This window comes from Lithohypha guttulata, assembly GCF_036872675.1.
Source record: "Lithohypha guttulata strain CCFEE 5908 chromosome Unknown scaffold_5, whole genome shotgun sequence".
Lineage (NCBI taxonomy): Eukaryota > Fungi > Ascomycota > Eurotiomycetes > Chaetothyriales > Trichomeriaceae > Lithohypha > Lithohypha guttulata.
Window position 1 is genome coordinate 1333376 of NW_027042754.1, and position 24776 is coordinate 1358151.

Below are 24776 nucleotides of genomic sequence, written 5' to 3' on the forward strand. Positions count from 1 at the left end.
TCCCAGCTGGCATGCAAACCACGCCAGGGTCGTGGCGAGTGTACATGGCAATATCAGTCGAAATGTTCGGCGGAAAGAGGCGGTAGCAACGCTGCTCAAGGCAGTATCAACCTTGCCCGACCGAACCAGCTTCAAGGGTTTGAGCGAGTTGACGAAGCCCAGCAACACAAGAAAAATGGCTACCCAGGAGTGTCCAGCTGCGATGAGTCTGAATATTGGTCGCTGAAAAAGCTTTGGAGTCATATCATCGTGCCCGCAGCATGGTCGTGCCAGTGACCGGGCAAAGCAGAGGACGAGATGTGAAGACACAACGCCTAGCGTTGCTATGCCTCTTAGTCCCTAGGAAAAAGATAAGCAATTTTCTTTGGGTTCAGTTTTCCAACTTACATCTGCCCAGGCAGTAGATTCCATCAAGGCCGGAATAGACTCATCGTCCAAATACCACAATTGCCACCACTGTCGCTTAAAGGCATATAAAGCTTTCAATGGTACGGTCAGCCATATCTTTTCCGCTCGGAGTGGCGCTATCATTCTGACGTCTGCATCTGACAAGCATTGACTAGCCAGGACTGCAAACATTCATTGTTGAATAGCAATTAAAACGAAGCCGACCGTCGGACTCCCAATTGTTAAATCAGATGTCGTGTGGTGGTTGTACGGGTCAGATTCGCATGAAGCCTGTTTTTAGCCCTTGTTGACGCTGACGGAAATGTTTGAAACAGAATACTTCCCTGCTCTCCGCTCAACTCCATCGTGGTTGGCCATAGCGACGCACCCTTGTTCCTGGGCAATGAAACAGATGCAGGCATCTTCACCGCCGTCGTATGGTATCAAGAAAGATTACGTCTCGTGTCAAGGGGTCCAATTGCTTGGTGAAGGTTGACCAGGCAAGTGAAAACAAGAAATTTAGTGTATGATAATATTCACCACCCACGTGCTGGCTGTGGTACAACTGAATGTGAGCCGCTATTAAACACAACAGGTCAAACTTTCGTGGTCGCGAAGTTTGGTCATTACAAGACATACAACGCTAGTACCTCCGTACTGACGGGCGCTAAGCGATCCTCACCTCAGGATTCTGCTCAAGCACTGTTGGGGCAATTGCAGCAATTACATACGTCGTTGCCACGGTACTTTACGGCTTTGTGGCAAGGAAGTGCTTAGTATTAGCTTCGCTATACGCTTCTTGCCATCAACTCGCCGTTTCATAGCATACGAGTATCGTAGTTCTAAATGAAAATCGCAAGCTTGCTGACCTCTGATGTTACGTTCACCTGTGTCCAGACTTGCGCAATTGCATATGAACCAGCGTTTGAATCTCCTTGTTCCATCTACCGTTGAACACCTCATCGGTGAATCTCTTCGCGCTTTGCCTACACCTGAGCCGCATATCTTGCCTTTCTTGTGTGGACAAACCGATTAGCACCTTCTTGAAAGCGTCTGCGTATTCCGACTCGTTCTCACATAGAAAGCCGATGTCTTGTCCTTCGTAAGGTACGACGATGTCTTCTTTTGGGCCACCAGAATTGTGAACAACAGGAATGAGGCCAGCAGCGAGGCCTTCGACGTTGCCTATACCAAAATGCTCGGCATACATGCCATTTACACTAATACTGCTCGACTGAAGATGCTCTAGTATCAAGCTAAAAGGAGCATCTGTGATGAAAGTTGTACATTCTGTAATCTTCAACTCGTGCGCCTGCAAGCGAAGTTTGTAGATGTACTTTTCATCTGGTGTGTTGGCACGAACACTTCCAAGCAGAATCAGACGTGGCTTCTTGGAGCTCTTGAAAGCAGGAGACTCAGCATTGCTATGGTAGAATTTCGCAAAGGCATTGAGGATGAGGCTATGGTTCTTCTCGGGTCGAAATTGCGCCACGTAGAGAGTGGTAGGGTCTCGTTGCTCGTCTGGGTAGCCGTCTATCTTGATCTTTCTCCCGATCTCACTCACCGGGCAGGGTGGGTAGACTATGCTTGGTTGTGCAGGCTTCCACAGCTTGCGAATATGGTTCGCGGTCCATGTGGAGTTGCACATAACCACATCGATACTCTTGCCAGCCCAACCATAAAGCCATGCAAAGCCGTGCCAGTAGGCTTTCTTGGCTCTGCCTCGCCAGCCTGAGCCTGCACCAGAATGTATGCCCTTGGTTCCTGTTTTGTCATCCAAGCTCTCGAGCATATCGGTTGAGATTGTGGGATAATGCACGTATGCCGCAGTTATCAGACGAGGGAAAAGATAATGTGCGAAGGCAACAGCAAAGGCATAGCCCATCGTGTCAACGAAGATGTCGGGCACCAGCATGTTGAAGGCTTCGTAAGCGAGAATCATGCTCCCAATGCTCTGACCAAGGAGTGTAAAGTGTGGCCACGTGGAGGCAAGAACGAGACGGCGTTGAGAGAGGTACACAAATTGTAGGGAGTGCGACTGGAGGGATATGTCAAAGCGCTTCTTGACCGTGTCAATGATTGCATCTCGCTCGATTTCGTGGTCGCCCGTATACACAACACAGATGGCACGAGGGCATTTTGTCTGCGTTGCAGCAATAGCTGCCCATAGAACTCGTTCACCACCGCCTCCTGCGTTGCTAGTATAGAATTAGTCGTGGCACGATGTAGTATGGCAGTAATCTCACCAGAATGGGTGAAAGAAGCCTATAATGCCCGACCACTTCTCTTGATCTGACTCTGAAGGCGGTGTGTCAACTTTGCCCCAGCCATTGTCTACCTCGGTGACGTTCTCGTGTGAACCTAGATCAAGATCTCTCTTGAACAGAGCTTGCAAAATGTCGCGTCGATCTTTTGTTTGTGAGAGTAGGTATCTCCCTAAGAGCAGGAGGGACAGCCTAGCCAGCGCTAGGAGCAGCAATGGCACAAGGACCAGCAGGCCCACGATAGTAGTGACTGCCATGCCTGCCCTTGCTATTCTGACTGGAGCAGAAAGAAGAAACACAAGCACGATTGAGCAACATTATGATTGAGACAGAGGGGTGCTGTCAACGTTTACAACAAAGTCCTGAATCTGAATCCTCGTGTTTGGCCGCCGCTGCGATGACGTTGCCAACAGACATGTGAGAAAGTAAGTGATCGGCCTTGTAGAGTGCAGTAGTACAACGATTCGAGTACAGCATGTAGGTCCGGGAAATATTATACTCTCTGACTGGCCCGGAGATACAGAAATACTCCAGGAGTCTACGTAGTGCACATGAGGTAAGTCAGGTAGAGCTGGTGGCTCTGACTGCCTCATTCGACATCAACACTCCTTGCCCGTTATAACGCCTTGCTGTATGATGGTGCCCACCGAATGCACATCCGAGAATTGATCACACTCTATATAATACAAATGACACACAAAGCCTCCTTCATGTTCTAATGTCTCTTTCTCAACTCTTCCACAATCACGATGGATGTTTACAACTTCGGCTTCAACTTATCGTTGTTGCTCTGCGAACTGGCCTCCTCGTTGACCCGTACCGCACCATCACTTGCCCCTTCTCCGAAGAAGATAACCTCAACCGTCAAGTCGTCACGATACCTCCTGCTATACGGGCTCGGAAGTGTCAGCAGGGCGCATACCATGTCCTTGTCCTTTCCACCTAGTGCGTTCCTGATCAGGTGAGTGGCAGCGTTCTTGTCCTCCACCACAAAACGACTGTGCATGTTGTTGTCTTGCGGAATCTGCCATTGTTGCTGTCTGATTGGTAGATCCTCCTTGCCTGCAATGTCTGATTTTGGTTTTCCAGTCTTGTCTGTATTTCCACCTTTTTCGACTGGGAGCTGTGATTGTGGTTTAGCACCACTGAACCATGATGTGAGCCATGCAGTACCCGAGGACTTGGCAGGAGATGTGCCGTTCTGTTGAGCCTCAACCCACTGACCGACAAGACCGACAACCTCCTCATTGGTGAGCATTTCCCACAAACCGTCAGTAGCAAGAACTACAAAGTCGCCATTGCGTGGCTCAATCTTGGTGGTTGTCACCACTGGTTCGGCCGTGACGTAAGGAGGAGTCCTGAGGAGGGGATTTGGTGTTCGACCGAAGAATTTACTTTGTATTTGTTCCTGGATGTCCTTGGTCCACTTGTATGCTGCATCGCCGAAGGCACGAGTTGGTTCGAGGTTGCCCAGAACTCGACCACGCCAGATGACCTTATCCTCACCAGGATGTTCGGCACGCATTCGAGCTTCCTCATTAGGATTGCTACCAGTCTGATCCTCGGAAAGTGGTGTAGCGAACCACTTCCCTGACTTTGGGTTGCGACGACCGAGTACGGCGCGAGAATCGCCTGTGCAGGCGACGCGGAAGAGGTTTGAACGAGTATCGTAGAACGAAAGGAGGGCGCAGGAGCCGCTGAGGGCAGGTGCAAGAAGTTCAGCACCAAACGGCTTGCGAGGATTCGCGAAGACCTTGTTGACACTTTCTATACATATTTCGTTGTCGAGTTTAGTAAAGGCAGACTTCAATGCTGCATCTATGCTGGCGGCGTCAGGAAATGGAGACTTTGTGCTTGAAACTGCCGCCTTGTATGTGGTATTGAGCTCTCGAGCAGCGAAAGAGATAAGAGCCTGTCGTAGTTTTGCACTTGTCGTCCAGCCTGAATGACCATCAAACACGCCCCAAAACATCCAGTCACTGCTAGGAGCGCCATCGTCTGTGGCAGCCACGCTATTGGGCACTTCTATTATCTTCTCGGCGTGATCATCCTCGATGGGGTCGTTGGAGGGTAGCTGCACAACATCATATCGCACAACACCTCTACCTCGGCCCACCAAGTATGATTGTTCATTTTTGCGGATGCGCTCCGTGGCCTGGTCCGGGGAGAGCATCTCGAGCACTTTTCTTCCACGATCATCAGTATCTTTGGCTAATGGTCCGTCGCCTACTATCTGGCCTGTGAAGAATTGATCGTTGTCTACCACCAGCGCTTTCCTGTCATGTGTAACTGCAGCGATAGGAGTGATTTGGGGTGGAGCATTTGTTGTCAGACTGCGTGCTTGAGCAGGATTTTGCTGAAGAGAAGGACCTTTGTACGCTACATATGCCACACCTATCGCACCGATCGAGCCACCAATAATCCAAGGTCGTCGGGAATTGAAGCGCATGGAGGAAGGATTCTGGCTATACCTTCTGGCAGTGGTAGAGAAGGAGGCTTTGATCGCATGCTCGGGGTGATGGCGTGAGAAGAGTGGTGATTTGCTGATGGCTTTTCGAAAGGCCGAGCGTCGAGCTGCTGTGCGAAGGGTTGATATTACAGCCCGACGCATCTTTGCCTTAACGTCAAGGAAAGGGAAGAGAGAATGAAGAGAGCTGAACAAGGATTGGTTCCGAGGCGGATGATCGTCGCAATCGTCGCCAGGCTGAATAAATTCTGCTCCTCTCCGATTGGTTCAGCACAAATCTATAAGGACGTTCGATCTTCGACTCTCTGACTGGTACTCATCCAAATATCGACGACAAATAAGCGAGACAAGAGATTGTAGGACTTGGATCACGGACGGACTGAGACTAGATCTTAGTGCAGGCGCGTCATCTACTTATAGTGCACGCGTGAGAGCAAACAAGATGAGGCCAGAACTTGTTCTCGTACAGTTTACCTATCTCTTCCATATCACGGAGAACTACTCGTACTGATCCCATAATTTCAAGTGCCCTCCTCTCCTTTTATGGTACTAGTTTTCAGACCACTTCAATCGAACTTCAGTTCAGTTTGCAGATCCTCGCCGGTGTCTATAGTGACCAATTACACGCTAGCGGTGAATCATCAAATATGACGTAACCTACAAGAATTATGAGTAGATCTAGAGGGCAATCGATAACTGAAATTCGCATATGTCTTCTATGATAGAGACCTTGCATTTTCGAACTTTGTAACTCAAGAATTGCCGTGTGGTCTACGTCGAGATGGGTACTCGAGCTCTACGGAAATTGCGTGAGCAGGAATGGGAAAAGCAATTGGCTGCGACACGCGACCACGACGAGGAGGAGTCGGAGGAAGATGAGCCTGTTGTCATATCCAGACCCAGAAATGCTTTTGATATGCTGAACGCTACCGACGATGACGAGGAGGACGACAAAGACATGGAAGAAGAGCAAGAACCTGTCGAACCACCACAATCACAACCCTCGACATCAGTAGCGAAATCGAACAAGAAGAAGAAGAAAACGTCCAAGAAAAAGCCTAAGGATACAGCCGCAGATACTCAGCCGGCAGAATCACAGGATGCCTCCGAGGACGACATAGACAAAGCATTGAAGGAGTTAGCACTCAAGCAGCCTCAAGGACAAGGTGGCGACGATACTGTACAGGAAGGTCTTTGGGAACGCGATGCCACTAAGCACCTAGCTATTGAGCCTAAGAACCTGGATCCAGTCAATGAGATGCGCGGTCTGTTCGGAAATATTGCTCTCGAGGACGACTCTCGCTCACGCTCACAGCCTACAAGAAGACGAGAACAAAACTTACAAGGTGGCGTCGATCTACAGACTGCTTTGACAGGACGATACAATCGGACCAGTCAAGGAAAGGAACTGGGAGCTCTTGCTAGGAGACGAAATTGCTTTATGGTAGGAAAGGAGGAATGGCCTCTAGCAACGAGTGGTGGTTTGAGCATGGAGGCTTTGCCTGTTACCACTTTCGAGAAGCATTTCAACCTGATACATAACCAACAATACCAGTCTGCCCAGTGGGACTTCAAGTTAGCCGTCGATTCAATGCAGGCTGAAGCTATGATAGGCATGCTTCAGAAACACCCGTATCACGTTGCGAGCTTGCTGCAAGTCTCCGAAATCGCAAAGCATCAAGGAGACAATTCTCTGTCTGGAGATTTGCTCGAACGAGCTCTTTTCACCCTGGGTCGATCTGTCCATTCCTCTTTCCCCGCCGCTATGCGAGAAGGTGTTGCCAGGCTCGACTTTAACAAGCCTGCTAACCGTGAACTTTACCTGACGATATGGCGATATATTCGCAATCTTGAACAACGAGGTACTTGGAAAACCGCTTACGAATGGTCCAAAATACTCCTTCAGCTCAACACGGCTTCGGACCCGTTTGGTGTGACTATGATGATCGATCAACTCGCTCTTCGTGGTAGACAACACCAACAGTTCCTCGATATGACCTCGCCTTCAGCATATGGTTCAGCTTGGTCGCACTTACCAAACATATGCATTTCTAAATCTCTTGCCTTGTTGCGAGCTCAAAACCCTCGCGAAGCACGACAGCAACTTGCCTTGGCGATGGAGCGCTACCCTTACATTCTGAACAAGCTTGCATCGGCTCTCGAGGTTTCACCAATCCCAAAGTCGTTGTGGAAAGAGATACCCCGGACTGATGCTGAAAAACTCTATACAGAACTCTACGTCACACGCGCGAAAGATCTCTGGAACACTCCCGAAACCATAGGACTGATATCCGAAGTCGCAAACACCCTACAGTATTACAAGATCGACGACCAAGCATCTGCACCTGCCCTGCAAATATCGCTCGAAGAAGCCCGCCACATAATGGCCCTCGAAATACCTTCTCTCATCGCTTTACTACCTCGACAATTTACAACGATGCCCACTTCAGGTGCCGATATCCTACCACCACCAAGCAGCGAACAAAGTGACTTCACTAGACGTGCGCCAACAGACGCCCCGCAAGCAGTAGCTGGTGGTCAAGGATTGGTGGCATTATCCAGCGACGTCGTCTCGAGAGCTTTGCGATGGTTCTTCACCCCGGCCCAATCAGACAACCGTCAAGAAGCTGAAGGCGCGAGAGAGAATGACCTAAGAGCCCTCAGAGAACACCTGGGTCCACAAGCTGCCGAGATCCCCGACCACGTATTACAGCGGATGCTAGAGATCCAGGTAGCCCAGGACTTTGGTGAGCTGGACGACGAGGAGTTGCAGGAAGCATTTGCTGCTGGAAACATGGCTGGGGGTTTCGATTACTATGACCAACAGCAGGATGAGGTTTCACAAGGCGGTGACAGTATGCCGAGCCTGGAAGATATCGAAGAAACCACGGATCAACCTACGCCAGCACCACGTGGTCCATACGCGACCACTGTCGATGAAGACAACTCAGACGATGAAGCTCTACGACCAGCGACTCGAGGTCCTGTCTCCGGTCCTGTGATAAGAAATGCTGACTCTGATGATGAAGAGCCTCCTCCACCTCCAAGAGCACCAGCTGTTCCTCCACCTCCTGCCACAATTCAACCGCCTCCTACTTTCGCAGCAGACGAAGACATAGAAGATAACCCACAAAGATTACAAAGATGGCTGATAGGTACAGGTTTGCAGGAAGCCAAGTCGGATCCGAACTTGAGTACATACGTACGGCGGCTGAAGATATTACACCGTAATCAACAGGGTTGGGTACTGAATATGCTTAAGCAGAGAGGCGAATCAAATCTCGTCAAAAGAATAGAGCAGGTGATATAGATATAGATCGCAAGACCTTGGAGAAACCAAGATATGAGAACAACAAGAGCTTGGAGCCCGTTTTTACGTTTTCGTTGTTTTTGTCGAGTTCTTCTACTGTATCTGCACCATCACTCAATGGGTCTTCATCCCCATCTTTATTGACATTGCTTATTGAAAGAGAGCTACTGCTGTCACCTAGGTGCTGCTATTTCAATTACAAATGCTCAGGCACATACTTTGTAGTCTCCGTGTGCCAAAACTAATTATCGTATACGAATTACATATATTGTTTATCCCTCATCAACTCAAAACATCTCCTATCAAATTCAACACTAACAACGGAACATTCGACACCCTCTCAACCAACCTCAATTGCCAAACCAACCTCGTCAACTCCCCCGCAACAAACTCATAAAACCGCATCAAGACCAATAACTGCTCACGTGAATAGCAATGTAGGCTCGATGAATGGACTTGGTCCGGGCCAGTGAAGGGAAAGGCTTGGTTGTAGTCCGTCATCAAGTCTATAGGAATGCTGTGGAGGAGGAATCGCATCATGAGGTCGTAACGTCGGCTGCCGCGTCGATGGCGGGTAACTTGCATGAGTAGGTCGGCGTCGCGGATTCGCGAGATGATTGTGGGGGTGGGGAGGGATGTGGGAGGTGTTGTGTTTGGTGTTGATGGGGGAGATGGGTTGTCTGACATCGTTCTGAGGTCAAGTCAAAGGTGTGTTCTGTGCTTTTGGAAGAACGATGAAGGTAATCGAGGGCAGGGCGATGTTCATGTGCTGAATAGCAGGGAAAGGTAACCACTGGGTGAGCTGGAGGGGGACAGTTTTAACCTGAGTAATAAACACATAATGGTGATTTTGTCAATCAGGGTGATAGAGCAACGGACCTGGCAATCAATTCGTGATTACGTTGGATAAAAACAACGATAAAATCACACCGTTGTTGGCTCTAGCTGCTCCCTCGACGTGAGTGAAGGCTTTCACCGAGAAGTCTTGATGGGGACTTCGGGACGGACTTGCTGCGTAGATTGTACCCGCGAAGGTATCCTTCAATTTGCCTTGTCAATCAACAGTATTGTATGGCTAGTCGAAAGTCTCGTGCTGCAGTCGTATCGCTCACCCGTATGAAGCTGATGGGAGTGGGTCCACGCCCGTATCTCTTTCGCACTCAGCACCAGTAGATGATTCGGAACCTCGCCAGAGCATCTTAGGCTTGACCATACTGACGGTTTGGAGGACAGTCCGCGCATCGCACGATCTGGGGTAGTAGTGCTGAGTTGAGAAGGGGTAAAGGTGAGCGAAGGACGAATACAATCCTTACACAAACTTCGTGTGCCATCGAGATATCTTCTGTGTTGGGTAATATGCACATATCCCAAGTCGTCTTTCGTATGCATCGCGCACGTCTCTTTGCGTGTGGAAGCTGGGTGAAGTTCCATGTCAGGGGTCGATTGAGAACAATCATTGGCCGGAATGATACGAACAAATACGTTCGTGCAGGTGGCCTGGTGTTGGTTGAGATGTTCCTGCATCGTTTCGCAGGCACTCGAAGTACGGAGTACTGTTCAATCAGACTTTATTAGGTTTCATACTGACAGAACAACTCAACGACATGCTGATCGTTCAGACGACACTACATTGCCTGTAGATATGGCAGCGGACCAATACGTTGATGTCCTCTTGAGACTAGATCCTAGGGGATGTTTCCGTGGGTTGACATGCACCCAAACTCGCTGTCCATTCCTGGTCATCGTGTAGTGCGTGAATGTGTTTCGTACCACTAAAGCGAGTAAACCCAACCTGAACTGCTGTAAGAGGAATCTACGCAACCTCTTGCCTGTTCTCTTCCCTTCTGTCGATATATCATCAAGGACAGTGGCGGTCGGGACTCGGGAGCATGATGAAGTTCGAGAGGGCAGGACGGTTCAAGCACAACACGAATTAAATTGACGCTAACTAACCCATTGCTTGGTCTGCTCCATCCTAGCTAGAGTTTCGCGACTCAGCACTTGATGCCGCTACTTCTCTGCTGAATTATAGAAAAATATCAGCCAGCTCATTGGGAACGAGTCCATGTACTTAGACAAGCTCATGCCTTTGCACCAGTATTCTTAGCACCAAGCAAGTCGTCTAGGAAACCGGACCAGATCTTTCTAATCGTGCCCTCGTCTTTGTCCTTAACGCTCTCAACGAATCTCTTAGCGTCATCTCCAAGGATGTTTGTCAGCTCAGCCAATGTCTCGACCGACATCTCTGTGGTTTGACCATCGCCAATGTCGCTCATATGGCTCATCTCAGCGCTAGTCTTCTCTTCGACTGTCTCGATTTGAGGCTTCATGATCTTGGCCATTCCACCATCGCTGGCTTGATATCCACCAGCTGCCGCGTCTAGGTTTGGATATTGCTCGAGCCTCGCTTCGGCGTCGTCTGAAAAGATAGTGGGCAGTATAGGCACTCGAACGACGGCTGGTCGCACGCTCCACTCTTCCGAGAAGAGCTTTGGCAGGTATGCAAAGTCAACTGTACTGGTGTCGTTTACGGCTTTATTGGCTCGAGAGGTGTTGAAGCTACGAGTGCTCGTTGTCTCGGAAGGTCTATGCCTGGATTAGCGATATCCCACCTCAGAAATCCAGGGCTCTTCGACTTACCCGCTGACTGGCTTGGAAGACTGCTCTTTGGCGATGCGTCTCATAGCAATCGAGAATGCTCTGGCTTGCAGAGTGTCGTGTGAAGCCAATCTGTCGATCAGCTCGTGCTTTGTGCCCGAAGCTGACAGTGTCCGTTTCCCGCACTCCTGCCGAAGCTCTTGTAGACCCCACGGAAGATACGTGGTCTTGTGGTTTCCATCTAGTGCTCTGGGCGAGGACTGCGAACCTGTCATATGCAGACTGCGTTGAGATGGCCTTGAGAGGTTCTTCAGTGCCTTGAATGAGGATGCGCGTGGGGCTGCCATGATGCTGTGAAAACCGAAACGACTCAGGTCAAGTAGAAGCCTGCTATCTAGTGTATAGGATGCACGATAGTATGGTCAATGTAATCAACTGGGCTCATGAAAGGCAGGAGAGTTCGAAGAAAGGACGAAGATATCTTAGTGATATAGAAGGGTTGTATGGAAAGAGCGGTCTGCGACTTCCAAGTTTGAGACAGAGTCGAGGAGCTTATGTATAGCTGGCTTGTCAAGCCTCTACGTACATCTGGTGATACACACCGAGATGCTGCAGGATAAGCTAATACACCGGCATCTGGAGATGTTGAGTGGATGCTCAGCAACTCCAATGGAGTCCGCCATCGCAGGTTGATTGGGTTTATAGGTACTCAACCGTCCCACAAAGAGTAAGATGCCGTTCTTGTGTCAGCAAGGGCTGCTTGTCCATAACTCTAACTCCGCAAACTGCAGTTCTGCTCTCGTGGATGCACTTCCTCCAACGTGGTTTGCTATCAACGGTGCCACATGCAAGCTCGAGAGGTACTTACCATAGTACACACCCGGAGAGCTCCTCGATATCAAGATGCCATCTGTGAACTTTTTCCTAGCTTTCAAATTCTCGAGAGCACATCCGGCTGGTGATTGAATCGTACTGCTAAAATTGGCACGCTGATACCGGGCTGAGGAGGCTGCGTCAATGCTCCGCAAACTAGCAGAAGTCGGGCTGCGCTGCTCCCTTTGGGAGAGAGGGCTGCAATCACTCAACGACACAACGTATTTCGTATGTCGTAACAACCTGACATGAAGCAATACACGACTGGGGTGTATTCCACACGTGCCGTCCACAGATGGCTTGATCGATGACTATCGCTGAGGCGACGCATATTCTGGTTCACCTCAACAATTCTCCACATGCCACCAGTTTACAACCAAGTCATGATAGCACGCGGCAGGAACGCCAGACGTGCAGATCAGGTCTTGCTCGCGTGTATGCATAGTCCGACCTAGAGCTAATCTCTTCGATTAGAAGGACAGGCACGACCTGTTCACTCCGAGCTACCAACGCTGACTGATTCACGTGGTAGTTCGGCTCTGCACAACATCACAGCAATTTCGATGTTTGCCTTAGCACGAAGATAAGGGCAATCTCTAGCAATATATTCTCGGCGAAGCAATACTTCACTAGCTGAACCCGAAGACGCGCGATACTTGATAATGTCGTGATGTTGTTGACAGCCAATGTTCGGAGAAACCCCCAAATCAAAGAGCATTATGCTTTTTCTGCTCACTCCTGATGAGGGACGATTGATGGTCCTTGGCGAACATGGGGATGTCTTTTCCAGTTCAATCAACTGCCTGATTAAGCTCAGGACATCCCGTGGAATACAAGTTTGCGATGTCAACGGAACATCTATCCTTGCTTCCAGCACACCGAAAATGGTCAATCTAGGTAGTTCTGTCGAACGCTAGATCCATCGCCTGGACGACATGGTCGATACGATAGATGCTGACATTCAGTTGGCTACTCCATGTTCGACCGGATTGACGAAAAGTTCAGCAAAGACTTAGGGGGAGCATCTGCAATGGGTAGTGCCTTCCCCATGGCACTTCTGAACGTCCATGACCTGAAGCTTCCTCTGTTCATATCTTAGGGCTCGTCAGCAGTAGGCTCACCTTGTTGAAGTCTAGGCAGCTCTCTGGACTCTGAGATAATACTTTTTGCTGCTTCGATGACAGTGCCTCGACCACGATCACCTTGAATTCGACCAGCCCACACGAGCAGCTACGGCCATGCACCTCAAAAGTGCATCGAGATCTGAATATCTGTCGCCTTGCTAGCCATGCTTATTAGCTTTTTGTTGGGACATAGCTACCGAAATCGGTGTCTGCATCTAGGTCTTTTGCCCACCACAAAGGAAGAACCAAGGAGGCTCTAGCCATTGAGTCTGTCCAGTGTTCTGATCTTGGATTCAGGACTGAATTGCCACATTTCCTAATGACCTGCTTGGTTGTGTCGACGGGCTGGGCACTCGTTTTCGAACCAGAGAGTCTGCAATTTCGGTCATGTTCAAGCGTTCGACAAGGTCTCTCTGGTCTTTTGATCTGCATTGCGTGACTCTTCGGACCAAACGCACATCTTGTTGACTGTGGTACAACGCTCGCCTACTACGAAAGACTGCTCGGCCCCCAGAGGTGATCTGGACCACAAGAATTCTTGTTTCATCTTCAGATGGAAACGTTCGGTTATAATGCGTCTTTGTGGAGGCTGATGTCTTCTTCAGAATGCCCTCTCTCATGCTTCGAAGAGAACAAGAATCTCTTGCTTCTTGATAGCTAATTTGTGGTTCTGAAGTTCAGTGCATTCTCTTTGAGAAAGATGCAGCCCAAGGGTGTAATGCAGAGCGCTCAAGTTCCTCGTGGAACAAGGTGTGCCTCTAAGGTATAGCAGAGGCAGAGACCAAGTCATGATTTCAAGGTGATGGTTCAGCTTGCTCGTAGAGCTTGTAATTCCCCCCCCCCCTCATGCTCTTCCAGCAGATTCTGGCTGCTATCACAGCAGATGACTCCTGCCCGAACGTTGGCTAAAGTCGTTGGCAGCGCAGCCTTCCTACCTATTGGATACCATTCCGGTGTGAAGTTTGGTGGAGGTAGCAGATCGTTTTGCTATCGCAAGAAGCAGGTCGGTTGAAGAGCTTCGATAACGAGGTGGATTGACATTGTGCTGCGTCGTCGAAGGTCGTCTGGAGTTCCGCGTGACTGCTAAAGCTCCTGGCACAAGAAGCAAGGTTGCATAGCTACTTACACAACATGCGCATCAGCCCCTCTTATCCATACATATACAAACCGTCTTGACAAAGATCTAGGCAGTATTGTTTGTCCAGGTTCATGGGCGGAAGCCGGCAGTCCTTATGCATACTGAAAGACCTGCAGCTGTCCTGCCAGGCGCAAAACAGCCTGCCGGTCAGTGAGCTGGGTTTGCTGGGAAAACACAACTCTTTATACACTCCACGGCTCGAGCTGACTTCAGAAAAGCTTCACTGTGACTCGAGGCAATAATACGATACGTGGTAGCACAATCAGCTCAACACTATCTCTCTAAGAACATCATGTCTCGGACCTATCCTCTCAAGCTGCACAATCTATACAAGCACCTGTGCTTGCTCGGCACGGCTTGCCTGCCTCTTCTTAAGGGCTTCTCAGGCTGGCACCGAAAAATTTATCCTGTTACTAGCAGTGAAGTTCTCACTTAGCAACAGACATAAGTGGGCCTTACTCGTACCTGCCTCACGTGGCTTGACACTCCGGCCTCGCACAGTCAATACTTTCATCCTTTAGGGCTTCTCCATTCTACAAGTCCAATCGTCTTACAAGTACCCGCCATTTGACCAATTTCTGATCCGCTCAAGCACGACATCCGATAAGATACATAGTACAACATGGGCGACGTCAATAATCCAGATGAGGATGAGAGGGCACGTAGAGAAGCTGAAGTATGTCTGCCCGCAAGTCATGACTTCCTTACTTACTTGTGATAGGCAATGTACGGCAACAGTCGCCTTGAACAGATCGTTACAGCCGATGAAGGTGGCCGTAAAAATGCTCGAACGAGTCGTCCAGAATTTGCTCCAAGAGCTCCAGCTGCGATCGAGGACAGAGATGAGATTGCTGGCTGGCACAGTACGTTGTCGACCAATACAGACCGTGACTCCTGCTAATATGTTGCTAGGTAACGTCTTCCAACCTGACGATCACATCGCTACCGACGTAGACATTGCCGGTGGTCAAACTCATCGGTTGAGACTTACACAGCAGGAGCATCCCGAGACTTCGCGGATCGCACTTGGTCGGGGCGATGTTCGACATCTTCAGTATACCGCTCCCGTTGCTACAGGTAGATTACCATCCACCAATACCCAGAATCGACCACTACCATCATCTCGAAATGTGGATCAAGTTCCTAATCAGAGAGTTTTTTCAAACGATGCCAGAGCTCAGTAAGCATGCTAATGCTCCACAATCGACATTACTAATTCTTGTTAGTGGTACGGGCCCCTTTCAAACAGCTGTCGCAGCTGGAGGCCAAGTCCCACTCGATCCAGCTTATATTCCTGACGAGCATACAAGAAGAGGGTATGGTAAGACACGCTCGAGAAAATCCGACCGTGCCGCACACCAGGGCCCTCCTTCGACCTTCCGTGGTGAAGTGCCCGGACATGGTTCTCGCATTGGAGGTAATGCTGGCAGAGGAAGGAATCACAACGTTGGCGGAAGACGTCCAATCCAGCAAAACAACACAGAACCCCATAAGCAGCCTTCTAGCACTCGAGCACGAAATAGAACAGCTGTTGTTGACCCGAGATGGGCTCCCGAAAGACTGGAAGTCAATCGCGATGTTGGCAGCTTGACCCCTGAGGCTAAGATCAGAGAGTACCTGGCCGCTCGCGAACCTTCGTTGAGCGCTACAGCGCCCACTGCCCCGACAGAGGCTCGTCCATCTATCGAAAGCGTCGCACAGGCGCCACCACCCGACATCACTCCCGCTGCTGATGAAACCCCGACTGCTCCGCTCATTGTTATCGAAGAAGACAGATCCAGACAAGGTTCTCGAGGTCCCGTCTCCATCGACTTTTCGAGTAATGGCAGCACTGCGTCGTCAGACACCAGCGCCCCTGAGATGGAAACCCACGAGGATCCTTATATTGCTGGTCTTGTTGATTCTTACGCCAGATTCAGCATCAAAGACCAGCCATCGGTCTCCAATATACCAAGCGTTAAATCTATGAACGCGACCATTGTGGCCAATGGAAATGATAACGTCGCTCTTGCAATAGGTGACTCCAGCAATCTCATCGAGTCAGACGATGAAGATGAAGTTGCAACTGGTGGCGCAGCAAATCCTGTTGGCAACGACGATGCCAGCGCTACGGATATTCTCGTTCCTGACAGTATTGCTATGTCGGACTATATGGTTGGAACCAGTGACTTACATAGGCAGATCTTGTCATCGGAAGAGGAATTCTGGAAAAACAAACCAGTGCCGAAGGTCTAGGAGACCCAGGGCACTGCTGCTCACACACCAATCACCAATTTGAGCCAGTTCAGGATGGGTATTCAGCACGAGTTATATGACTCAGTCTCTATGACCTCTGCTCGTGGCGTGGATCGCCACAACTACAGGTATCATAACCCCTTCGAGAAGAAGTAGAACGGCACATCAATTGTGGTGAAGTGGTTTGGGTATTAAACTTCGTTTTTGCAATCCATGACACGTAACACTACTCATACATGATCCAGTAACAACTGTCCCTGCTACTACCAACCTTACATTGTGGACTTGTTGATTGAACAGGTCGATTACGCTATGATGTCCTCTGCATCTCGCTTGTTCGAACGCGAGAATTGTACTTTATGTGTTATCCCCAATTGATGGAAGGTGGCGTTGGCTGTAGTTACGCTACAAAACAAGGTTCAACGGCTGCTTGTGACAGCAGTGTATTGAAGAGGCAGCTGAAAGTGGTAGTAGGCCGCTACGAAAAGAGTACGTACAGCTACAGCATGCTGAAATTGTTCCCGTGGAGCAAGTGGTAGACTGCATTTCGTTCGTGGCTTTGAGGCGCCCACTATAGAGACCAGGCAAACTTACTGCGCCGGCAGGGCCTTCCCTGATAACTTGAATCTGTGGTAAAATATTTCGGTGCAGAGATCAGATATTTCTCCGCTGTTTGATCGTCTCACCCAGACATATCTACCTTTGCACAAACCGCGTGTCCTCCTCGAGCCTCGATGTCGTCTCGACGTTATTGACATGTGAAATCCTGAAGCCAGGAGAAATGGACACCCAGAGACGTAGATCCGATCGACCTGACTGGTCACGGTTCTCTTGGAATATCCACAAAAGCGATCGTCAGGTACCAGATTAGTCGCGGTCGAGCCTCCACCAGAAATAGCGTCTTACCACGCACAGGACGAGAGCTGAGTGTGGACGAAGAATGCTGTCGCCAGCATCAACATCGTTGTGACCCAGGTTTCTACTTGTCACGACTCCTTTTCGACATCATTTTCGCAAGCGTAATTAATCGTGCAACTTCGTCGTCGACCATTCACCGATTCACGCGTCTTTCCCTGTCTCGAAGGACCTCTTTGCTGAGGTTCTCGCGGTTCGTTCTTGTCGTTCCTACGGTCGTTTGATACGTTCTCCGAGCAACACGACAATAGAGCCAATACTTGTCACAATCCTTTACCTGCAAACGGAAGCTGGTCTTCTGATCAACAAAATAATATTAATCATTCTTCATTGTACCAATTGCTCATTGCTAGGTGCAGCTCATCTCGATTCTGTGTGTTTCGCCTGAGTCACTCCAGCTGTGATGCATTATCCCCAAACTTGGTTACTGGCCGTCCTATCCTTGTCTAGCTATGTTTCAGCCTTCTATCCGTACAACAGAGACAACAACGGAAAATCACAGAGAGCCGAGAAACGATTCTATCCCATAGCACAAGCAGCTCAATCTCGAAATGGAGTAGTCAAAGTTGACGTTCACAAGGTCCCAGTACAGGTAGGCATCACCCTCCGAGTACTCAGAATGCAATACTAATTTTTGTACAGAAGCGCGATAACCAGTTCTCCGTTGTACTTTCTAACCCTGCGACAAGCGGCCCGAATGCTCTCGCTATCCATCAAGATGGTTCCGATTACTCGTATTTCTCCACTTTCAGATTTGGCAGTCAAGGACAAGAGATGTTTATGCTGATCGATACTGGGTCAGCCAACACATGGGTCTTCTCATCCGATTGTCTGTCGGAAACATGCAGCATTCACAATACATTCGGGAAAGAGGACAGCACCACTCTCAAAACGACCACGAACACGTGGGATCTTGCATACGGCACGGGTGCGGTCAGCGGCATTGTCGGAAGTGACACTGTGAAATTCGCCAATTTCAGTATCAACCTTGGCTTCGGACTCGCCACGAACGCAAGCAGCGATTTCGATGGGTATCCTATGGATGGCATTCTAGGACTAGGCCGTCGCAGTTCAGGCAATCTGGGTACGCCGACCATTATGGATGTCCTTGATGATCAGGCGAACCTGGCTCAGAACGTCGTTGGTGTGCACTTGCATCGAGCGGCAGATGGTTCCAAGGACGGAGAGATCTTGTTCGGGGGAATCGACACTGCCAAGTTCGCCGGCACTTTAGCGTATACAAAGACTGCCAACGACAATTCCTGGGAGATACCTGTTGACGATATACTGGTTGGTGGTGCTCCATGCAGTTTCACCGATCGCACAGCCATAATTGACACAGGGACTTCGTTTATCTTACTGCCTCCAGCTGATGCACAAGCCATGCACAAGCTCATACCTGGATCTGCCGCAAGTGGCGAAAGCTTTACTGTTCCATGTAATACTGGTGCGAATCTCGAAGTCAAAATCAATGGCAAGCTTTACCAGATTTCACCCCGAGATTATGTTGGAAAACCTGTGCAAGGTAGCACGACTATTTGTGGTTCGAATATTGTTGGTCATCAAGCATTTGGCCCCAAGCAGTGGATTCTAGGCGATGTCTTCCTCAAGAATGTCTACGCTGTGTTCGATTTCGATGGTAAGCAAATAGGTTTTGGATTCCCTAGCAGTGGCGGTTCTATATCGGCCTCAAGCTCGTCAAGTAAGTTTTCTTATCTCCATCGATGATCCTCCTGCTAACCCTTCTAGACGCCACATCTGGGACGATCTCCTCATCTACAACAGCAACAGTGTCTGCATCAACCTCAAACTCAAGATCGTCAGCTTCAACAAGCAATGGAGCACAGCCTTCAAGCACACAAAGTACTGACAGCACTCTGGGGCAAAGTGCTAGTACTGGGGGTGGTCAGAAGACCGTGATCGAACCTTGGAAGATCGCCTTTCTGATAGCGCTAGCGTTTGTGATTGGATGCATAGATGTATAGCAGGTGTGATTGTATAGACCCGACATATAGAAGTGAACAGAATTCATCCATGCTCTCTCCACCAATTCTGCAAATCGACCTGAAAGCTGGAGTTAACTAACCAGATCTTGTTCGACTCCAAAATGTCAGTGGTATCCACTCCGCTATTCATTATGGGTGGCTGGTGTCCACTTTAGAACAGTAGCCCACTGCCTTTTCAGAACTCGAAGAGATTATGTACCTGGTCGAATTCCCATCAATGCCAGATGGATTTCATCAGTCTGTGTATGTTCTCGAAAAAGCTTAACACATTCTCGATTATGAATTGTTGACTGCTCCTCGATGAGTCGTGGTCGGGCCACCATGGAGGCATTTCTGACACTATCTCGTATTGCTGCACGCCAATCTTGTCAGAAAGTACATCCTTCAACCAACAGTCGCTTGTTGATATTGCGAAACAGCTATCGTTTGCAAGATAGTCGTCCGAAAGACTCGGAACTATTGCAATTGAAACATGCATCGACTAGCCGCTTTCTGCACACCTCCCGCCGAGTCACGAAACCGCTCAGCTCAACTTCAGCGCTGACATTCGTGCAACAACGATGGCAGAGTAGCAGCGAAAGCCCTCGACGCACTCAGAATGAAGTGCTAGAAGCCGAGCAAGAAGAGGCGTTTCTAAAAGCACAGCATGTTCAACAGCCTTCCATTAGCGCAGCTGTATTTTACTTCGTATCGTTCGGCGTTTTTGCGTTCACTTTGGCGGCGTACTCCTCTCTAAAGCAAACAAATGATGTTGCAGAGAAGTTAAGGGAAGGTTCACTTTTACAGCGGTTATCAGATCGATTCCTGGGAGGTGCTGTACCTGGCAAGATCACCTCGTTCTTGAACCGTGGGCACGATGATTCACTACAGAACGACTTTGCGCAAAACTGCTGGGGGATAGGCGTTGATGAGCTCAAATTGATGCAAATGGAGCATCTGATGCGCGCGAAGCAGGCTTCAGAAGGTCTGCAATGGCTTCGCGATCGAGATATACCAGCCAGCATTAAGGTGCCTATCACTCAGGCCTACCAGACGCTTGCCAACAAGGTGCTCAACATTTCTATTTCACAGCAAATGATTCTTCCGATTCTGTTCGTTAACACCGTGGTCTTCATTCTTTGGACCAGGTCTCCATGGAGCGCCCGCCTAACCCAATTCCTAAGAACCAATTTCTTACATCGCCCTTCCAGTGGCTCGACGCATACGATGCTCACTTCCGCATTCAGCCACCAAGCACCTTTTCACTTCATTCTCAACAATTTCGCGTTGTGGACCTTTGGAGGAGCGACACTCTACCATGCCATTCAGCAAAAAGACATCAAAGGGAACATACCTGAAGCGTCGCCAGTTCTTCATTTCCTGGCGTTCTTTGCGACTGCTGGTGTCTTCGCTGCCATGACGAGTCACATCGGGAGCGCCATCCGATTTGGACGCATTGCTCAACGACTAGGTCTCGACGAAGCCAAGAGGACAGTCGGTCGTACCTCAAGTCTGGGCTCATCAGGCGCGATCTACGCGGTTGTGGCGATGACTGCATGCACAGATCCGGAAACACGATTGAGTATCATTCTCTTACCATTTTTCTCTTTCCCAATCAAATATGGTGTTATGGGAATACTGGCTCTAGATGTCGCAGGTTGGATTAGGGGATGGCGAACGTTTGACCATGTTGCACATCTTGGTGGAGCGCTCTTTGGATTCCTTTACTATCAGTACGGTGTGCAGTTCTACGCAACTATTAAGCAGTACGTGGCGAAATTGATGAAGGTCGGACCTTATGATCCGAGTCGAAGCAAAAATCAATCGACCAGCTAATGCGCTTTCGACGAATAAATCTAAAGGTCTCGAATTTCACTTCACAGTATCTGTGGATTGAGGCCAACAGCATGCCCACTATACCTTCCAATCAAGGCTCGGCTGACATGCATGCCAGAGCAGCAGGAGGGCATTATTCCCAGCGAGGGATGGGTCTATCATCACGCATTTGATATACTTGGACTCGCAGCAATGATTTATGCCTTGATCAATCTGCTCTACGGATCACGGAAGGATCACTTCACCCTGGAAAAGGGGCATTGCAAGCTTGGAAGGTAATGAATACTTGTGCGGGGAAAGGTTCTTTAATTCCTGGAGGTGATCTCTTCGGAAGACAGCCAGCTACTTCATACGGTGCTACTTCCGATGCGAATCCTTATTTACTATTCAGCTTGACTAAGCATACTGAGCCGTGAAAGGTACATACCAGAACCTGTATGTATGTCAACTCTCTGGATTTTTGATCTCAATACACTCTCAGCAGGCTTAGTTAGGCCCTACCAATAAGAACAATGACTCGCTTCGACCCCAATCACGAGTCTTTGGCGTTTGGAACGCTGAAAGATTCTGTAGTTGTGCTAACTGGTGGAGCATCTGGCATAGGCGCAGCCACTGTCAAGCAATTACACGCCCGCGGCGCCAGGATCATCTTTGGAGACTTGGACGACACTCGAGCACAGCACGTCGTTTCTTCAACCTCAGCAGATACTGTCCACTTTCTCAAGACTGATGTGCGAAACTACAAGGACAATCTAGCTCTGTTCAAGCTTGCAATGTCGAAGTATGATCGGGTGGACCATGCAATTGCAAATGCTGGATTGGTGGAGCAGAGAGGCTGGTTCGATCCCCGACCTGGCATTGAAGGGGTCGAGATCGAGCCGAGTACGCTTGTTCTTGACATCAACCTGAAAGCTGTGTTGCATTTTGCTCATATTGCGTGCGCATATCTTGCACATGGCAATGAGAGTGTGCGGAGAGACAAGAGCTTGACGTTGCTAAGCAGCATTGCTGGTTGGAAGGAGACGCCAGGTATGCCTGTTTATCAGTCGAGCAAGCACGGAGTACTTGGGTTGTTACGATCGTTGCGGCTGTACGTACCGAAAGCATATCCTGGCGTCAGAGTGAACGCGATTTGCCCGAGTTTCACTGAGACGCGGATGGTTGCTGGGATCAGAGATGGCTGGCATGCAGCTGGACTTCCTGTCAATGGACCTGAAGATATTGCTCGTGTGATTGTTGCTGTCTGCGCTGCCAGTTCAGGCAATCGTGCAATCAGGTACGATAGCAAGCAGGCACCAAACGTGAAAGACAGGCCAAGTGCGGGCGGAATGGCCTGGGATGAATATGAGAGTCAGGGTCTGAACGGCAGGAGTCTGCATGTTATGGGAGCGCAATGTTATGACTTTGAAGAGGGCCTGGATCGTACTGAAGCTGATTGGCTGGGAATTGAGATGAGTGGATGGGTTAAGAAAGGTCAGGCTGGCCTAGGCGATGGTACGGGCTGGGTAATGGGTAGCTAGATGACTTTTATACATCAAAACTGCTTAACAAGAATCTCGAGACGAATAAGATCTTCCAGCGGGACGGCGTTCGAATATCAAATTGGAACTGTGAGGCAAGCATGACACGTCAGGACTGTCAATCCCATAGAAGTAAAGCAGATCCGTGAGACGATGACTGGTGCATTTTTCACATTCAGGCTTACTGGCCGTCGAATCTTGCGTATTGCCATCGACACTACGAGAAGTCCAGCGGATCAGTGGTATTGCTGTGAAGGACGACTCGACACTGTGACTTGAAATGGCTAGGCACGTTCGGGCCGAGATTAGGCGAGAAGAAGACAGTGATGTCAATGCCCAGCTGAGCAGGAATAAGCGTGCCTCGAATGAAACTCGGCGCTCAACACGAACGCCGTTTGAACTCATTCATCCTGAGTCATTTCCGCGAACTTATTGAAGTCATGCAGCGAAGATGGGGAACTCAGGGAGCAAGATCTCCTCGCAGGACAGGTGCGTTCAATCTCAACAGCCAAAGCGCAGCTGACAACGTAAATGCAGGGCTATCCTGGACATGAAGAACCAGCGAGATAAGCTCAAACAATACCAGAAGAAGATTACTGTTATTACAAACCGCGAAAAGGAGATCGCCCGCGTATGTCTCGCAAAAGGAGAGAAGGACAAAGCTCTTCTAGCTCTTCGGCGGAAGAAGTTTCAAGAATCCCTACTATCGCAGACCGATGCTCAACTCGAGCAACTGGAGAAGCTGACCTCCAATGTTGAGTTTTCGTTAGTGCAGAAAGATGTTGTCTTTGGCTTGCAAAGAGGTACCGAAGTTCTGAAGATGATTAACAAGGAAATGGGTGGTCTGGCTGCTGTTGAGAAGATGATGGAAGAAGGCGCAGAAGCCAGACGCGAACAGGAAGAGATCAGTGAGGCCCTTGCTGGTCAGTTGAGCAATCAGGAGGAGGATGAAGTCGAGGATGAGCTGGAAGCTCTCGAAATAGAGATGAATGGTGTCAGCCTACCCGATGCACCGAATAAGACCGTTATTACTGATGGTGACCTGCCCAATGCACCAGAAACGGAACTTGACAGGGAACAGAAGCAGAAGGAAAGAGCGAAGCAGAGAAGAGCACAGTTGCAGGCAGCGTGAGCGAACGTTTCTTGGATATAACCGGTCGAGTTTCCACTACTTTACTGACCCAACGACTGCTGATTCGTGTTGGTCAACCCTTGAATCACTTTGTGATCACTGGGATTAGCCGCAGCCTCATACAGCACACTAATCGGCTCGCGATTCAGAGCCATGAAGTCACCCTGGAAGCCTAGATAATACAGCATAGTCACATCCTCCTCTCCATCGGAATGGTTGTCCTCGAAGAACAAGTCGATTGACGTCGTGGTGTTCCAATGGGCACGATTGAGAGCAATCTCCGCCACTTCGTTGGTACGTGGTAACTCGATGGTCTGAGTAGGCTGCAGATCTGAAGCACTACCAAAATCAAGGTCGTCACGATTGCGGAACAGCTTGAGCTTTCGAGGTGCGGAAGCTGTATCAGACGTGCGAATCAGCAGGGTATACAGTTTGCAAGAGCCAGCAAACCTAGTTATGGTTAGCATTTACCCAAGAGAAGACAGAATTGGTCCTACGGAATGTGCATGAGCAGTTGTTCGTCAGCATCACTCTCGAGCACAGGAGTATCTTGGAGTCTGTCACGCCATTCCTTCTGGACGATTGCTGCTCCCGACCGAACGGTCGCTTCGTTAAGTGTCCGGATCTGGTCGAACTGAATCTGTTTGTAGAGATTGGATTGAAGAGCCATCTCTAGGTCGTGAGAATGATCGTGTTCTCCATGATGGTCGTGATGCTCGTGTTCACAAGACATCTTTACTTTTGTCGACAGAATACTGATGGTGCAAGACTGTCTCTGAGTCTGGTTGTTAATGGCTCAGGATTGGTATCACTCTGGAACAGCAGTTTCCTGACACAACGTGGCTCGACGTCACTGTATTGGTCAATCGGGTGTGGGCAACAAAACGCTAGCCAGATTAGGTATCATACCGTATGTGCAAATGATGCAAACACTTTAAGGATTCAGCGCTTCGAGATTCGGCCCTATCTTCACCTCGAACAAGACCATCGAA

At 49.4% G+C, this 24776-nt stretch overlaps 10 protein-coding genes across 10 annotated transcripts; 6 read left to right on the top strand and 4 right to left on the bottom strand.

Moving 5' to 3' along the window:
• Positions 1 to 1270: 1270 nt before the first annotated feature.
• On the bottom strand, positions 1271 to 2908 carry ALG11 (asparagine-linked glycosylation protein; the record flags this gene model as incomplete). The annotated part of the gene is made up of 2 exons (XM_064901257.1): positions 1271 to 2585; positions 2634 to 2908. 2 exons carry the CDS (start codon positions 2906 to 2908, stop codon positions 1271 to 1273), a joined length of 1590 nt encoding a protein of 529 aa, XP_064752333.1.
• Positions 2909 to 3408: 500 nt separating this feature from the next.
• PTC5 ([Pyruvate dehydrogenase [acetyl-transferring]]-phosphatase 1, mitochondrial) lies at positions 3409 to 5159 on the bottom strand (the record flags this gene model as incomplete). Its single annotated transcript, XM_064901258.1, has 2 exons — positions 3409 to 5045; positions 5123 to 5159. 2 exons carry the CDS (start codon positions 5157 to 5159, stop codon positions 3409 to 3411), a joined length of 1674 nt encoding a protein of 557 aa, XP_064752334.1.
• Positions 5160 to 5899: 740 nt separating this feature from the next.
• LTR64_006933 (uncharacterized protein) lies at positions 5900 to 8349 on the top strand (the record flags this gene model as incomplete). The annotated part of the gene is given in 2 exon segments (XM_064901259.1): positions 5900 to 8273; positions 8288 to 8349. The coding sequence occupies 2 exon segments, from the start codon at positions 5900 to 5902 to the stop codon at positions 8347 to 8349; spliced, it is 2436 nt and encodes an 811-aa protein (XP_064752335.1).
• Positions 8350 to 10509: 2160 nt separating this feature from the next.
• On the bottom strand, positions 10510 to 11373 carry LTR64_006934 (uncharacterized protein; the record flags this gene model as incomplete). The annotated part of the gene is made up of 2 exons (XM_064901260.1): positions 10510 to 11014; positions 11069 to 11373. The coding sequence occupies 2 exons, from the start codon at positions 11371 to 11373 to the stop codon at positions 10510 to 10512; spliced, it is 810 nt and encodes a 269-aa protein (XP_064752336.1).
• Positions 11374 to 14783: 3410 nt separating this feature from the next.
• On the top strand, positions 14784 to 16396 carry LTR64_006935 (uncharacterized protein; the record flags this gene model as incomplete). The annotated part of the gene is made up of 4 exons (XM_064901261.1): positions 14784 to 14837; positions 14883 to 15024; positions 15074 to 15341; positions 15388 to 16396. The coding sequence occupies 4 exons, from the start codon at positions 14784 to 14786 to the stop codon at positions 16394 to 16396; spliced, it is 1473 nt and encodes a 490-aa protein (XP_064752337.1).
• A 1318-nt stretch (positions 16397 to 17714) lies between these two features.
• LTR64_006936 (uncharacterized protein) lies at positions 17715 to 19296 on the top strand (the record flags this gene model as incomplete). Its single annotated transcript, XM_064901262.1, has 3 exons — positions 17715 to 17903; positions 17954 to 19013; positions 19061 to 19296. The coding sequence occupies 3 exons, from the start codon at positions 17715 to 17717 to the stop codon at positions 19294 to 19296; spliced, it is 1485 nt and encodes a 494-aa protein (XP_064752338.1).
• Positions 19297 to 19638: 342 nt separating this feature from the next.
• On the top strand, positions 19639 to 21132 carry LTR64_006937 (uncharacterized protein; the record flags this gene model as incomplete). Its single annotated transcript, XM_064901263.1, has 2 exons — positions 19639 to 19684; positions 19751 to 21132. The coding sequence occupies 2 exons, from the start codon at positions 19639 to 19641 to the stop codon at positions 21130 to 21132; spliced, it is 1428 nt and encodes a 475-aa protein (XP_064752339.1).
• A 512-nt stretch (positions 21133 to 21644) lies between these two features.
• Positions 21645 to 22652, top strand: LTR64_006938 (uncharacterized protein; the record flags this gene model as incomplete). The annotated part of the gene is made up of 1 exon (XM_064901264.1): positions 21645 to 22652. The coding sequence occupies one exon, from the start codon at positions 21645 to 21647 to the stop codon at positions 22650 to 22652; it is 1008 nt and encodes a 335-aa protein (XP_064752340.1).
• A 451-nt stretch (positions 22653 to 23103) lies between these two features.
• On the top strand, positions 23104 to 23784 carry VPS20 (Vacuolar protein sorting-associated protein 20; the record flags this gene model as incomplete). Its single annotated transcript, XM_064901265.1, has 2 exons — positions 23104 to 23141; positions 23190 to 23784. 2 exons carry the CDS (start codon positions 23104 to 23106, stop codon positions 23782 to 23784), a joined length of 633 nt encoding a protein of 210 aa, XP_064752341.1.
• Positions 23785 to 23825: 41 nt separating this feature from the next.
• Positions 23826 to 24454, bottom strand: LTR64_006940 (uncharacterized protein; the record flags this gene model as incomplete). The annotated part of the gene is made up of 2 exons (XM_064901266.1): positions 23826 to 24234; positions 24282 to 24454. The coding sequence occupies 2 exons, from the start codon at positions 24452 to 24454 to the stop codon at positions 23826 to 23828; spliced, it is 582 nt and encodes a 193-aa protein (XP_064752342.1).
• Between the last annotated feature and the right edge of the window lie 322 nt (positions 24455 to 24776).